This window comes from Bidens hawaiensis, unplaced genomic scaffold (genome assembly GCF_021521415.1).
Source record: "Bidens hawaiensis isolate Kalapana, Puna unplaced genomic scaffold, B.hawaiensis_p1.1 tig00032733_1, whole genome shotgun sequence".
Lineage (NCBI taxonomy): Eukaryota > Viridiplantae > Streptophyta > Magnoliopsida > Asterales > Asteraceae > Bidens > Bidens hawaiensis.
Window position 1 is genome coordinate 130,019 of NW_027495579.1, and position 17,709 is coordinate 147,727.

Here is a 17,709-nt window from a genome sequence, read left to right on the forward strand (position 1 = left end):
CAATCCAATTGCGCCAACACCACCAGTCTACCCGCAGAACCCACAACTAACCTACCAAAACCCACGACCCAGATCGTGCTTTAACTGCGGTGATCCCAGTCATTTCAGGAACGCGTGCCCAAGGCTACAAGTTCAGATTACGCAAGCGAATCCGGTGAACCAGATTTCAAACCAAGTAACGCGTGGACGAGCTTTTAACATAACCGCGCACCAAGCGCAAGCGAATAATGACGTAGTTAATGGTACATTTTTGCTTAACGGATTTTATGCTTCTGTACTTTTTGATACTGGCGCCGATCGAAGTTTTATCTCTCGCGCCTTCGAGCAGAAGCTTGCGCGACCGCGCAGCGATTTAAAAGAAGATTTTTCAGTTGAATTGGCTAATGGTGAAACTGTTTTAATTAACTCAGTGATTAAAGATTGCACGCTTAACCTTAACGAAAACGATTTTCTAATCGACCTCATCCCCATGCCTCTTGGAAGCTTTGATGTTATCATTGGTATGGACTGGCTCTCGAATAATCGCGCCGAAGTTATTTGCTCCAAGAAGATGGTTCGCATACCTCGAGAAAATGGTGATCTTCATATTTACGGCGAGAAACCCTCCTGCGGTCTTAAACTTATGTCTTGCGCCGAAGCCCGAAGGCTCATGCGGAAGAAGTGTATTGCATTTCTAGCCCATGTGGTTAAACCTGCTGAAGAGAAGAAGCTTCGCGATATCCCTGTTGTGCGTGATTTCCCTGAAGTTTTTCCTGATGATCTTCCTGGTATCCCTCCCGCTCGTGAAGTCGAGTTCCGTATTGATCTTGTCCCTGGTGCTTCCCCCGTAGCTAAATCTCCTTACCGTCTTGCACCCGCTGAGATGCAAGAATTGGCAAGCCAACTTCAAGAGTTGACTGCTAAAGGATTCATTCGCCCTAGCTCTTCGCCTTGGGGTGCTCCGGTGTTCGTTAAAAAGAAAGATGGATCGTTTCGCATGTGTATTGATTACCGCGAGTTGAACAAACTCACCATTAAAAACCGGTATCCCTTACCGCGTATTGACGACCTCTTTGATCAACTCCAAGGTGCCTCCTGTTTCTCGAAGATTGATCTCCGCTCTGGCTATCACCAGTTGCGCATCCGCGATGAAGATGTTCCGAAGACTGCTTTTCGGACTCGTTATGGCCATTTTGAATTCTTGGTCATGTCCTTCGGTTTAACCAACGCACCCGCCGTTTTCATGGATCTAATGAATCGGGTGTGTAGGCCTTTCTTGGATAAATTCGTGATTGTGTTTATCGATGATGTTCTGGTGTATTCTAAGACCAAGGCCGAGCATGAGCAACATCTTCGGTTGGTGTTGTAAAAGCTTCGAACCGAGCAACTCTATGCTAAGCTTTCCAAGTGTGAATTTTGGTCGGATGAAGTACAGTTTCTTGGTCATGTTGTAAACAAGATGGGTATTCATGTCGACCCATCCAAAATTGAAGCAATCAAGAACTGGATCACGCCATCCTCTCCTTCTGAGATCCGTTCCTTTCTGGGCTTAGCTGGTTATTACCGGCGCTTCATTTCGAACTTCTCGAAGATCGCATTGCCTTTAACAGCTCTAACGCACAAAGGTAAACCATATATTTGGGGCTCGAAGCAAGAAGAAGCCTTTCTATCGCTCAAGCGATTGTTGTGTGAAGCTCCTGTCCTTGCGTTACCTGAGGGTAATGATGATTTTGTCGTGTACTGCGATGCCTCCAACCAAGGTCTCGGTTGTGTTCTTATGCAACGAGGCAAGGTTATCGCTTACGCATCAAGGCAACTCAAGGTTCATGAAAAGAATTATACAACTCACGACCTCGAACTTGGTGCAGTTGTTTTTGCCTTGAAGATCTGGAGACACTACCTTTATGGCACTAAGTGCATCCTCTACACTGACCATAAAAGCCTTCAGCATATCTTTGATCAAAAGGAACTCAACATGAGGCAACGCCGATGGAACGAACTCATCAGCGATTACGATTGTGAGATCCGGTATCATCCTGGTAAGGCTAATGTGGTAGCCGATGCGCTCAGCCGAAAACCCTGCCAGCTTAACTGTATCTTGCCGCGCACGCATCTTCACTTTGCGCCGATTCGAAGCAACCTTGAATCGCGTATTCGTGACGCGCAGCGCGCATCCATCAGTAATGGTAACCTTCGCGCCGAGTTAGCGTGTGGCGCGGAAGCACATTTTGTCCCTAATCTGAGTGAAATTCTCTGCTATCTCAATCGCATCTGGATTCCCTTTGATGAGAATCTTCGCGCTGATATCCTGAGTGAAGCGCATAAATCTCGATATTCTATTCATCCCGGCGCTGATAAGATGTACAAGGATTTGCGCATAACTTATTGGTGGCCCGGTATGAAGAAGGATATTGCTGTGTTCGTAGCTAAATGTCTGACTTGTTCTAAAGTAAAAGCTGAACACCAACGCCCATCTGGTTTGCTCGAACAACCAGAAATTCCTACGTGGAAATGGGAATGTGTAGCGATGGACTTTATTACCAAGTTACCTTTGACAGCAAGCAAACATGATAGCATTTGGGTAATAGTGGATCGTTTGACTAAGTCTGCTCACTTCCTGCCCATTCGTGAAAACTACCGTGTTGAGCAACTCGCGCAGCTTTATGTCAAGGAAATTGTCTGCCGCCATGGCACTCCTTTGAGCATCATATCCGATCGCGATGGCCGTTTTATATCCCGCTTTTGGAAATCTCTCCAATCTGCGCTAGGAACTCGCTTGGACATGAGTACGGCATATCATCCTCAGACTGACGGACAGTCTGAGCGAACTATTCAAACTCTTGAGGATATGCTCCGATCTTGTGTTCTTGATTTTGGAGGTAATTGGGATTCACACCTGCCTTTGATCGAGTTCTCTTATAATAACAGCTATCATTCCAGTATCGGTATGGCCCCATTTGAAGCACTTTACGGTCGTAAGTGCCGCTCCCCGATTTGTTGGAACGAAGTGGGTGAAACTCAAATCACAAGACCCGAACTTGTTCAAGAGACAACCGATAAAATCGCCAAGATCCGTGATCATCTGCTGACTGCTAGAAGCCGACAGAAGAGTTACGCAGATCGCAGACGAAAGCCTCTCGAATTTCAAGTTGGTGATCTTGTTCTCCTCAAAGTGTCGCCTTGGAAGGGTGTTGTCCGCTTTGGGAAGAAAGGTAAGCTTGCTCCTCGTTATGTTGGACCATTTAAGATTCTCGCGCGTGTGGGAAAAGTTGCCTACAGACTTGACCTGCCGCCCGCGCTCAGTAATGTGCATCCAACGTTCCATGTATCCAATCTCAAGAAGTGTTTAGCTGACGAGAACCTTCACATTCCACTTGATGAAGTTCAAGTTGATGAAACTATGCATTTCGTTGAAAAGCCTGTTGAGATTATGGATCGCGAGGTAAAGCAAACCAAGCGCAGTCGTATCCCTATTGTTAAAATTCGCTGGGAGTCCAAGCGCGGAGCCGAGTTTACATGGGAAAGGGAAGATCAAATGAAGATCAAGTACCCGCACCTGTTCTCTGCGCAACCTACTTCGAGATAAATTTCGGGACGAAATTTCTTAAAGTAGGGGAGACTGTAACATCTGCCCTGATCCGACCCGACCCAGGTACCCGTTTCTCTTATCCGATCTCTTTCTTTTATGATTTAATATTTATTTATACTTATATTTTACTTTTAATAATAATATATATTTTCCTTCCCGCCTCTTTCTCTCTTTTTCCTTCCGCCGTCCCGTCCCTCTCCTTCTCTCTTTCCGCCTTCTTTTCCCTCTTGTCGCCATCCCGCCCTTACGCCTGGTTTCCCTCTTTTTCTTCTAACTCTTTGCTTGTCCTTTGTTCCTTCCCGCCTAAGGTTGTCTGCGCAGCTCCACGCGCCAGACCCCTTACAAGGAATCCTGCGTGAAGACCACCTGTTTCAGCGATACGCGAGACGAACTCTTCTCGCAGCGCGCTAAGAATTGTAATTCTTCTCGCAGCGCGCGAAGGACGGTAGTTCTTCCCGCGACGCGCTAAGGATTTGTAGTTCTTCTCGCAGCGCGCTAAGAATCGTAGTTCATCCCTCGACGCGCGAAGAATTATAGTTCTTCCCGCGGCGCGCTAGGAATTTTAGTTCCTCCCGCGGCGCGCTAAGAAATGTGATTCTTCCCGCGGCGCGCTTAGAAATGTAGTTCTTTCCGCGACTCGTTAAGGTTAGTTCTGTCTGCCTCCGCGCTCGCGCTCTCTTGACCTTTTGTGTCAGCCTTCTCGCGCTAAACCCTTTGAGTTTTCTTCTGTTTAATCTAGCCGTTTGCTTTTGTGTTGTCTTATCTTTTGAGCTGTTGACCTAATCTGCTTTATGTCTGAAAAACCACTTTTGGCGCAGCATGCGCACCAACCCCATTGGTTGGCAGAAAAAGTGAATGACATTATCTTTGGAGATCTGCTTTTTCCATGCCTGACCTGCACCTTTATCTGAACCGCCCATGCCTTTTTTTACTGTTCCCTGACAGCTTTATCTTGCCTCTGCAGCTGCCATATCTTTCCATATCTTTTGCTTTTGGATTCTTATGCTTTTTGATATCTTTTGCTTGATCCTGTTAAAGATCTTTTCCCCTTTTCTAGGGATTATGTCTCCTAGGGTTTTCCTATAAATAATAATAATGTTTTAACACTACACACACAAAACACTTAATCTCTCCTGTTCTCTTGCTCCTTGCTCTCTCTGCCGTCTTCCTCTCTGCCTCCGTCTTCCTCCCTGTTCTGCCCTGCTTTTCCGGTAATATATATATATTATATATAATAATTTACTTATTAATTATGCTAACTTATAATCAAGACTTAAAACAAATCATTAAAACAATAATCTTATTTATAGGTTAACTTGTGCTTGTTTAAAGTTGGTTCTTGCTTTATCTTACACCGCATCGTTTATCAAGTGAGTAATCTCGTACCTAATCCCTTTTTGCTTTTAATGTTTTGGGATGTTCATGTGTTCATACAAACTTAGAGTCTTAAACTGTTTATGAACTTTAGTCGCGCAGTATCCCATGTGTTGAGGACGTAGACTTGGCTGTTTATTTGTATGTGTGGATCATTAACCGTCTTGTCGGTCTATTCCGCAGTTTTCATGGTACCATTAGATGAACACGGGAGAACTATCGTTTATGATTTTCTCTTTTGTTTACACATGCACAGTTTGTCTTGTTTGTGAGCTCAATTGTGAGCACTGGCAGTCTTATGAATCTTAGAGTTGGTCCCGATCAGATTACACCCTTGTTGAAAACCAGACATACACATGTTGCGCGCAGATTTATGGTTATCTATGTATTGTATTAAACTTGATTTCTCACCAACACGCAAGTGTTTGACGTTTATTTTAACACATGTTCAGGGTTGCAGTAGCTGTTTTGGAGCTTGTGGACACATAGGAAGTTTTCTTTATTTTGGACCTAGATTAAAATGTATCAAGACAAGTTATTGCTGTTCGAATATTATGATTTATAATATATTGATTTATGATGATTTATGTTATCTTACTTTTACTTTGCGCGTGCGCGAATGAATGTATTTATTAAATATTGACACCCAATAGTGTCACGAGTAATGAAACAATATGTGGCGCCCCGATGTATAATCCGCCTTTGGTCGGGGTGTTACAGCTTTCCTGCGTGAACAGCTGGCTTACTGCATGTAAGGTCTTCATCTCTCTGAGCAAAGTGGGTCCTGCGGAACCAGTTGGTCTTTGCGCAGACGTACCTCATCAAGGTGTGTCTTGCGGGTCCAACTGGGCTTTGCAGGGACCTACCTCTTCAAGTCCCCCCAGTCCATTGTTCTTCTCATGAATTGTTAATGAGGTGAACTTTTGGACTTTAAGCAAGGGGTTTTTAAAGAGGTTTTTGTTTTTTAAGGTTTTCCGTGGGGATTCTTCCCGCAGTTTTCCTAATGTCACTTGCAGAAATTCCCGACTTTTCTGCCTGATCTTTGGTTATGATGCGGGTAGGTGTTTAACCTCTTCGCAAGTTGGGAGCGTTGAGTTTTATTTGTGTAGGCTATTCACGAGGTTTTTGTAGTTTTGGACATAGTGATCAGTTATATTAAAACACCAATTCCGCCTTGAAGTTTCACACAAGCTGGTTCTCAACGTTCCCACCATGCGAAGGTGTTATTACCCTTTCCGCAAGCATGGCCCATAAGATCCTTCTTGGCTTCAATTCCCTGCAAGTGCTAAGTATGTGAAGGGTTTCGCCTTGACACTGTACCCGCGCTTGTCTTATGGTTTTTTGCTTCCCAAGGTGAGGGGGTATATTCCCTCTTATTTTTGAATCTTTTTGAAATTCGAAGAGTTGGTGAAAGGATAAGAACAGTCCAAACTGTTGAAGGGACGTTAGCGTCTTCCGACGGTTTCTTCTGACAGTTTCAAGACGTGCAGGAAGTTATGGTGACGTGACAGTATATGGTCAATCCAGACGCTTTTTCAGGCGCGTGGGCGCGAGTTTTAGGGCGCGTGGGCGCGAATTTTACGGCACGCGTCCTGTCGACAGCTGTTGCCAGCTTGCTTTCCACGTGTCGTCGTCTCATTGTGCCTGCGCTTTTCTCTCTCTCCCCCGCATTAAATTCATCGCATTCATTGCGATGAGTATATAAAGGGGGGAGAGGATGCATCTCAACTCACTTTCACTTCTTCTTCTAAGCGATTTCCGGCGAATACTCTAACTTTTGTCGAGCATTCTCCTAAAATCGTTCCTTCTTTACATCTAAAACATGTATTCCATTCACGATCCTGAAGTTACTGTTGAAGAGTCCGACGTGTATTCCGAGAACCCGACGTCCACGTCTGACACGGACGATAAGAGTACTGCTGGCGAGTGCCAGTGTGCTCTTTCCGTCGACCTTTATCAGTACATCGTCAAGAAGTTCATGCTCGAGTCCTTCGAGCCTGAGTTTCCTGGGCCTCACCAGACGGTGTACGATGCCCCCAAAGGCAAGATATGGGTATCTCATATTAAGAAGAGAGTTGTGAACACACGTCACTTTCATTCATTTACGTCCGTGAACATTCGATAAATTCGATTCATTTAAGTATCTTTATCTGGTTTCGCTTTAGGTTTGTATTTAAAAATAAAAATGTTAAATTAACCCAAATATTAAAGTTTCTGAATATATTTAAATTTATCTTTGGCTAAATAAAAAAACAATAAAAATAAAAGAGAAAGAAAAAAAGGACAAAAAGTAACGTCGGTATATGCAGATGCATGGGACCCACGTAGACCCCCACGAGGATCCTGCTACGTTTATACCAGAAACATGTAGCCATGTTGTGTTCCCCATTGGATACTCAATTTATAATTAGATAATAATACATTTGCATATTTATTATTATTATTATTATTTATTTTTTTTCGACCAACTAAGTAACGCCGCGTACTCTGTACGCGGCCCCCATTGGTTAAAGGTAGCCCGAACCGGCCACTAGTCCAGACAGACGGAAATCCTAGCGGTCCACCTATTGAGGGACTCACCGGATAAAACCCGACCACTACGCCCGCCAAATGGCACGACAGCGAGGAGCCGATAAAACCGGGTGAGATCAGGACTCGAACCCTGGCAAGTCAGGGTCATCCTCATATCTCCCATATAAATTGGTGATAGTGAGGTTTGAAGCGTGAACCCCCTACCTCTCACTTGTAAAATGAGTACTCTACATTGAGTCATATTCAATTTATTATTATTATTATTATTATTATATACAAATGTATTTATTATTTTAGTTAGGTTTCATTGAATCCTATGCACTTCCTCTTTCTAGTGGCATGATAGTGAGAGTTTGGAGTTTGGACGGCTTGTATTTATTTAGTCAGTAAAATTGTGTCGAATATTACAAGGCCGTCCTAATATGAGTAAAAAATATAAACCTCTAATTTCTGAGGATGGGGTGCAAACAAATTAGGCCCAAGCTTGTTTAACTTAAACAAAGCTTGGCTTGTGAGTAGTTTTTTAACTTGAGTATGACTTATTTACTATTTATTAATTAATTTATATATATATATATATATATATATATATATATATATATTCTAACTATTTTTATATTTTTCCCATAAAAATAATATATATTATTAAGTTATTTTGTTTATTTATTAATTATTATATATATATATAAACACGGGTAAAGATATATGTATATAAATTATGAAAATTATACAATTGGCAGACTCGTTTAGGTCTGCGAGAATGTTCGAGCTTGAAGTGAAGCTCGGGCTCGTTTAAGCTTGGCTCTATCGAGCTTTTCACGAGCCGGTCTTGAATAGCTCGCGAGCAGCTAGGCTCGTTTGCACCCCTAGGTCCGTGACGTTAGTGGTTCCTCTATGGCTGCACCCCTTGCACGTGTCAAGAGTCAGCCCTAGAATATGTGGATTATACTCGATTTTGTACTTGTTATATTAGTTATTCACTTAGTTTGTTAAATTTAATCATTTAGATTTTTAGATATGTTTTTTTAGATTTTATATAGATTAGCGTGTATGCTTTGGGTAAATGAGAGTATATTTCAAGTAATCGAACATGATATCACCTAATGCTTTACCCGAGAATTATTTAATGGTAATCTCATACTCGTTACGATTTCAATTTTCAGGTTTGCCAATAAGCTTCGAGTCCTTTTACATGTTATACGCAAATATTAGTAGATTATACTATTAAAATCTAATTTAAATAACTTTATTACCAAATTACAAACAAAATGTCTTGTATATTTTGAGATTTTGAACGGGATTTGGTTAGCAAATGATTGAAAACATGTGTTATATTTGGTTAAATATTATTTCATTACATTTATAAGACATGTTAAAAAAGATTTTAGATATGTAATCAACAGTTTATACAAAAAAAGAACATATATTTTCATGACCACAAAGGCACAATTACATATCAAGTGAACATTCTTACAACGTCATCTGAATGTTGTATACAAGATATGGGTCAGAGTGTTAGATTTTCGATCAGAGTCTTTAGTTTTGTTAGTATCGTCGTCAATGTAACTCTGTAAAAGTTGAGCGTGCTTCATTACACTGATTTTAGTTATTTTGGTATAACAATTGAAGTTAGCAAAATCAAAACGCCATTAATTTAGAGTAATTGCCAATTATAATATATATTTTATGATTATAAACCCTTTTTGAATACTTCATAAATACTTTGATTTAAAAGTACACTAATTTTTGTGTAGGTTTTTATTAATTATTATTTTTAAATGTAGATTTAATTATTTTAGGGAAATCATGTTATTTGTTGATTTAATATTGATGGAAAAAACAATAAAGATATACGTGGGCTGTCTGGTCATTAAGTTGGGCTTTAAAACCTATTAATAACGCATTTAAATGTGCATTGACCATTTGGGCCTATTATAAAGTTTGGCATGTAGTATAATATATCATTTGAATTTAAAAGTATTAAAATGTTTATGTACATTTTAATGTTAATATGACTATACGAGAACGTAAGAACTAATACCAATTTAAAAAAAATAATAAAAACGTAAGAAACAATACTAACTATAATAGCGATCTACATAAATAATTATTTATAATAACAAAGAAAAAAACCTAAAAATTACATTAAAAGAATCAAAATCAACTAAATAATAACAGCAAATCCCAGCAAATACTTTTAACAGCAAAAGAAAAAATCAAATAATAACAACAAAATATAAATCAACAAATATTTTTAACGTCTTATAATCGAAAATTAGCAAATACAAACAAAAAATAGCAGTAAACACCTATAAAAATAAACCTAATAATGACAGCAAATTGTTTCTCACTGTTTTCATGTTAAGAATAAAATATATTTGATTTTGTTTCTTTAAAAGTATAAAGTAATAATAATAAAAATAATAAAATAACAACAATAATAAATTTATATAGGTTTTACTACCTATATTCGCTCTCTATATATGTTTTACGAAACCGAAATCGGAACCGGAACCTATTCCACCTCTACTTGATCAAAAATCATAACCGAACTAGCCAAAAACCCGGTCCTACCAGGAACTATGTCCATCTCGACCCAGTTCTTAAAAAACTCATATATGCGCAGCTACTGCTACGATAGTTTTATCATGAGAAACAATAGTGTGTTGTCTACTAGCGCAACTATTTTCAACTGATTCGAATAAAAACTTTCGCGTCAACAAACTTTAACGAGTTTATCTAGTAACAAACTATTTTTTCGTTTAAATTCACAAGTATGTATATTTTAAATTGGTTTTAATTTTTAGTAGGTATATACAGCCTACTTGCAAAAAAAATAACAACAATAATAATAAAATAAAAAATCTCTAATTTATATACATCTAAAATATGAATAATACACATGAGTATTTCACACTATATGCATATATGTGCTTTAACAAGATCCATCACATGAACTTAATATTGACATCTTGAAATCGACTGTTGAAATAAGAAGTCAACCTGCTCCAAACTGATGTCTCGGACCCGTAAAACTGTACCTTCACCGATCTCTTCTTCCCGTCTCTCATATATTCCAAATTCTTAGCCACATCAAACCGACCACTTTCATCAACCAATGGCAATGCCACAAAACCTTTCGACTCCAAGTTTTTTATCCATCCGCGTAGGAGATAATTCACTACCTACATTATATAAAAGACATTACAATGAGTTATGTGTAAATAACTTTTTTATTTATAGATGTTGATAAATAATTAATGCATAGATTATGACTGCTAAAACAATTTTATTACAATAGTAATCTAAAAATTTGAATTAAATGATTTAGAAGGTTAATATATTTCATTATTGTGTCTATAAAAAGGTGGTGTTTACAATGTAAACGAGTTGAACGAACACGAACGAGGAATGTTTGTGTTCGTTGGTTTAACTTAGACCAGACAAACGATCGAACACGAACAACTAAACGAACGGAGTTTCTTGTCCGTGTTCGTTCGTTAAGAAAATGGTGTTCGTATCTATATATGTCCGTTTGTTAATAGTATAAATGAACGCTTAACCAACGTAAAGGAACACAAACGATAGAACATAACTTAACATAGATGAACGGATATCTGTATGTTGGACCTCACAAATTAATAAAACTAGACTAAATTATAATTTTAATTTCATAAAACTCTAATTAACTGTAACTGGCCTACAATTTCAATAATTATGACTGCAAAAAATTTTTATTTCAATAATAATTTAAATCTAAATATTTGAATAAAATGATTTAGAAGGTTAATCCCCAAAAGAATTTAACTCATTTGAGATTAAAACAACCAAAATCAATCCATTCAAAACTAAATGTCTTAAAAGATAAAATTGCAACCGTTAATATATTTCATGTGTCTATAAAAAGGTGTTGTTCACGAGTATGCTTGTAAACGAACCGAGAGAACACGAATGGGGCATGTTCGTGTTCGTTGATTCGACTTTGACTGAACAAAAGATTAAGCATGAACAATTAAACGAAAGGAGTTTCTTATTCATGTTCGTTCGTCAAGAAAATGAATGTGTTCGCATTCCTTTATGTGCATTCATTGATAGTATAAACGAACGGTTCGATTATGTAAACAAACTCAAACGATTGAACTAACTTAACATAGATGACCATATGCTGGACCTCACAAATTAATAGAACTAGATTAAACTATAATTGGTGATATTTTAATTTCCCAAAACTAAAATAAATTGTAACAGGCCTATAAGTTTTAATGAATACCTAAACGAACAAACATAAACAAACGTAGATGAACGAATGTTAACAAACGTAAATGGATGTTCATGAACACAAATGAAGAACGAGACATGTAATCATGTTCGTTCATTTAACTAATGAACCAAAAAACTTGTTCGTGTTCGTTTGGTTATTAAATACATGAACATAACCGACCAGTTCACTGAATGTTCGGTTCGTTTACAGGCATATTCACAAGGGATTATGGTCATGGATCATAAACACATGCTGCACACCATGATTAAATTGCAAATGCAAGAAAATAACCTCGTTAAAGACAAAAATAACAAGACGTCAAGCAAACGTTACGTTACTTACCTCGGGAACTTCATCGTGAGGACAATGGCCCGCGGGGCTTATTTGATAATAAGGAGCTTCAGGCAACTGCTTCTTCACTTGTAGACCCCACACAGGTCTCACCCAAGGGTCTTCTTTTCCATACATAAGGCATATCGGTACATCTTGAGCTTTACATCTAACATTACACACACAAAAATTATAAAAAAATAAAAAAAAATAAAATAATAATAATAATAATAATAATAATAATTACAACAATAAGTGCCATTAAATAGTAAGAAGATGAACATATGCTACAAAATATATACCTAGATAAAGCTTCCCCAAAAGACATTTTTCCTTGAGGAGCCAACATTATTGATGCAAACGATGCTAAAGCGGCTGGATGTTTGGTTATTTCAAGTATACGAGTGAATACTTTATCTACATTTGTTGAATGATCCGCGTAAACTTGCTTCAATATCTCCCTAATACTACTTGGATCCCTTATCTTCTTCCAACTATAAACATACAAATAAAGAAAACAAATTAGTCGACTTATTATCATTTTTCTTATTATAGATTATTATAACATCAGCATAACTTACACAATTTCTATGATTTTTCTGACACGTAAAGGAAGTGGAAATGTCCCAGCCGATGGGAATATTTCTGAAAGTCTCGGGTTTCTTTCAGGGTTTGGGAAAAACCCCCAAAATGGTGTTGCGTTAAGTAACGTAACACCTTTTACTAAATGAGGATTACACGCTGCGAAGTAAAGTGCAACATATCCACCAAGTGAATTCCCTACAATGTAAATCGGTTCCTTGATAACCTGTGAAATATTCATACAAATTAAACTTAAAAAAAATCAATACTTTGTGTGATATCAAGGCCAGCCTTGAGGGTGTGCGAGCCGCGCCCTCGGCTGACGCACTTTTTTTGGGGGCCAAAATTATATATATATATATATATATATATATATATTAAAAAAAATTCTTATGTATTATAATTGGATTTTGATCCCTCTTAAAATTATCGGGCACAAATTTTTTTTATTCATAATTCATTGGATAAAATATAGGTTATTGGGCCCAAACGAAAATGACAAAATCAATAATAAAAAAAATGAGAATTTTTATTGTATTTGATTTTATTACTATATTTTTGCAATTTTTATTATTATAATGTTAATGTCGTATAAAAATATTAGCTTATATATTTTGTTACTCGTTAGGCCCTATGAGCCTTTTTATTTCGGCTCGGCCGAGGTATACAAATTCATAGAGACGGCCTTGTGTAATATTTACATTATGCATACCTCTTGTATAAAATATGCCACTTGTTCTTGCCACAAGTCAATAGAATAAACAAGATTATCCGCCCACGGTTCGGTTTCATCTCCAAATCCCCAAAACGGATCATCAACTTGACTATCATCCTGTTGTTGCTTACGTGTAGGATCCTCGTGTGCTAAAGACATACCTTGACCAAGAAAGTCAATGGCCCATACTCCATAATCTTGACCAAGATCCTTCAACTGCTTTTCATAATGAAACGACCCGACACCGAACCCGGGAAGAAACAGAACCTGGGGTGCGTTTGTGTTTTTTGACCCCGAACGTTCATAATGGATGTTGAATTTTGGTTTCCATTCCCATTGACCCGTGCTTACAGGAGCGGTAATATCACCATTTGAATCATTAGGTAATCCCGGTATTATAACCTTTGGTGTTGATACTGGTCCTCTTCTTTTCGTCAAGTTGTCTAAGGTTTCGGTTGCATCAATAACACCCTCGTCCGCTTTAAGAGCGCGTATTGGTACGAATTTGCGCGGGCTGTTATGACTGTTGAAGTGAAAACTAGATGGTAACCATACTTGTGATCTCATGACACTATGATCAAATTTATGTTTTCTTCTTCTATCGGAAAACTGTTGTCTGGAGGTTACATGTAAGCAACACGGAGCTGAATGATTGGATAGGATTTCCATAATAACAAGTTTCTGAAATCAGAAAGTATTAGGTTAAATCACGGAAAAACGTCGTGGATTTTGTTGTGTAAAAACTAGGGGTGCAAACAGGCTGAGCTGCTTGCATGCTACTCGAGATCGAATCGATAGAAAGCTCGAAACAAGCCGAGCCGAGTCCGAGCGTGAAATGAAGCTCGTTAGGTTATCAAGTCCGAGTTTTGTATGGGAAGATCGTCTAGGCTTGTCGAGCATTAACGAGCCTAGTGTATAACTAAGTTTTTACTCTTTTGTACTTCTATGTATTAAATTTTACAAGATTACAATAAACAGTTGAGCTCGAGCCAATCTTTGGCTCGTTTAAGGTACTACACGCGAGCGGAGCTTTGGCTTATTATGCTATTTTACAAAATATATATATATATATAATAAAAAAATGTATAAAAATTTATCAATAAATAACAAATGATTCGAGCTCGAGCCAAGCTTGAAAAAAAAGACCCGTGAACCGAGCTCGAGCTTTAGAAAAAAGGAACTCGAAATGAGCCGAGCTCTAGCTCTGGTAAGCCAAAACGAGCCGAGGTCGAGACAAGTCGAGCTCGGCTCGTTAGCACCCCCTAGGGGTGTAAACGCACCGAACCCGAGCTCAAGTAGGCTCGAGCTCGGCTCGTTTTGACTTACCAGGGCTAGAGCTCGGCTCGTTTCGAGTTCCTTTTTTCTAAAGCTCGAGCTCGGTTCACGGGTCTTTTTTTTCAAGCTCAAGCTCGGCTTGTTTATTATTTATATTCAACAGTTTTATATACATGTTTATATATTATATGAAACACGTTAACCAGCCTAATCTCGGTTCTAGCTCGGTTGTGCAGTGTGAAATTAATACATAGAAATCTAAACGATCAGCTCGTAAAAACATTTGGAAACCCTAATTAATGATTTAGGAGGTAACGTTTCAATAATAAATTCGATTATTATTATTATTAGTATAAGCAATTGATTAATTAATTAGTAGATCTAAGTTAGTTAATAACAAGGGAGTAATAATTAATTAAATACGATATTAAAGATCGTCAAACCTTGAAGATGAATGAAAAATTAAAGCAGAAAGAAATATATATAACCAAAATTGAAAGAAAAAAAATACCTGAAATGAAATTAGAAGTTGAAATTGGTGAATGAGTGCATTGATTAATAATCTCTAGTGTAGTTATTATTATATTATGGTGGAGAATTGGACATGAATATGAAATGGAGACCTGGACAATTGCGTGTGAGTTTAATCATCTATAAACATCAACCCATTCCTGCCCCACCACCACCATCACCATCACCAACCTAATTACAAGATTTTTTATTGTTTTATTAGAGACCGTACCCGAAAAAAACCGAGTTCTAGAGGTATGAATACCTGCTAGAACCGGTCACTCGGTAAGGGTCATACTTGAAAAAATCGGGTACAATCGAGTTTCTTTTTTCTTCAATGTGTAGAAACGGTTTGAATGGTAATGTAGCCAGTTAATATGACTATTTAAAACCGATTTTTTACCAATTTAAACCTCCAAACATAGTATAAATAGTTATTGAAGGTTTAGGTTTTATTATGATACTTCTTTAACTCACAAGAGCTCTCACCTTCAACCGAAGTATCTAAAAGTTTGTCTAATTGGTATGGTAGTGTTCTATCTATAGCAAATTACCCAAATGTGTTTCAACTAATCAAAACACATAGTTATTCATTCATCTTGAAGATTCGGTATCACAAAACCGACTTCTTGAAGATTCGGTTACAAAAAACCACTCCAAAATCGGTATGAAAACGGATCAAATTGTCGGTTTGTAATTGGTTTGAGATATCCTCCATGTAAGTGGTTGAAAACTTAAAACCAGAACGATTTCAAACTGAATTGATCATTTTCTCCTTTATAAATCCCAATAGCCGGCGTTCAACATCTTTGACCCAAACTGATCCAGTATGAGTGATTTTTATGCACCTCTAATAACAAAAAAAAAATGATCTAAATCATGGACGATTGATTTGGCCATTCGGGTATGATATATATTGGGTAGTTGGTTATGGCCGGTAATAGATGTAGGCGGGTAATGAGTCTAATGGATTTTATTTGATAACTTAATCGTAATTGGAATTGGTGTTTTTTAATTATCAATAGTTACAAACTTAGGCTCTGTTTGGTTGAGGTAATGGAATGGACGACGTAATGAAATGAATGTAGTAATGTAATGGACAAAGGAATGGAACGAGTTATTATCATTCCAAGGAGATGTTTGTTACCAAATAGGAATGAAATGAATGATTACTTTGCATAATTTGGTAGGTAAGAAAAAAAAAGAAAAAATAAAATTAAAATGGTGTTGAGTGGCGGTGGTCATTCCTTTGATCAACCAAACACACTTTTCTTCATTTCTTCAAAATGGGTCATTCCATTCCACCCTCATTCCTTCATTTCAAACGCTACCTTATAAATTAGTTTTGTTAGTTATCAATAATTTGTAAATTCAATTTACTTTTTATCATGAGTTATATAACATTATTTCAAGTCCTCAATGAAAATGAAAAATAAAGAATAGAAAAAAATCTAAAAGGATAATTTGAATAGAACAAATAAAATAAGAAACACATGCATAGGGATGAATGAAGACAACTTAGACAACGAAGATGGTGTGTCGTACATGGCTTCACAAAATTTCTTTAGTAATTGAAAACGATACAATAAATCCAAAACTATAGGCCTTAAAGACCGAAGGTCATGGGCCAAGCTTTTTACTAAAGATATTGGGCTGGTTAGCACTCCAGCCCGAAAGCCCAACTTGAATTACAAGTGAAGGGAAATAGGGAAATGGGAATTACCATTTGCTTCTTATAAGGAAGGTTAACGTACAAATAAAATTAACGTGCTAAACTTGAGAATCAAGTAGAGTAATTATATATATATATATATATATATATATATATAAGTAAAATAATTATTTAATTACATCATAAAATAATTATTATAGATAATTATATAATTACTCTACTTGATTCTCACGTTTAACGTTTAGCACGTTAATTTCATCTGTATTTGATCCAAACCCTACTTATATAGTTAACTATTTCTAGTACTTTTTTTAAAGTCTTGGAGAAAAAAGAAATAAAATAAAAAAAGAAAAAGTCAAACTCTGAAGCTAACGTGGACCCGGTTAAGACAACATATGCTAACCAGAGTTGGGCAACAGTGATCTCCAAATCGGAAAGTGTGGTGGCCTAACACATAAAAAAGTCTTCGTTTCAAAAAATAATAATAATAATAACGATATATAGGGAGTTACATGTGAAATATTTTTAAGAGAAACAATATTTAAGGATAAAACTAATTTTAAAAAACATATATTAATGAGGATATGGAAAACTATGTATGAATGCTCTAAGCTCTAGTTTTCATGTATTTGAGGCTTTGTTTCATGACAATTGGCATCTAGGGATGTTCATAGAGTTCATGACTCGAAACTCGATAAAAAATAAAAAAAACTAAAATAAAGCTCGGTCCATTAGTTTGAGTTAAATAGGCTATTTTTAAAAGCTCAATTACTATAATATAAAAAGCCTCTTAACATCTCACATCCTAACATATTTTACTCATGAATCCCATTTTATCATCACTGGATACGAGTATTCAAGTATATAATTAGTTTGAAAAATTTTCATGA

At 37.2% G+C, this 17,709-nt stretch overlaps 1 protein-coding gene across 1 annotated transcript; it reads right to left on the reverse strand.

Moving 5' to 3' along the window:
• Positions 1–10,328: 10,328 nt before the first annotated feature.
• On the reverse strand, positions 10,329–14,127 carry LOC143583929 (pheophytinase, chloroplastic-like). Its single transcript, XM_077066104.1, has 5 exons — positions 13,360–14,127; positions 12,647–12,873; positions 12,368–12,559; positions 12,078–12,234; positions 10,329–10,659 (listed from the first exon to the last, which is right to left on the reverse strand). The coding sequence occupies exons 1-5, from the start codon at positions 14,029–14,031 to the stop codon at positions 10,423–10,425; spliced, it is 1,485 nt and encodes a 494-aa protein (XP_076922219.1). The 5' UTR covers positions 14,032–14,127; the 3' UTR covers positions 10,329–10,422.
• Positions 14,128–17,709: the final 3,582 nt, after the last annotated feature.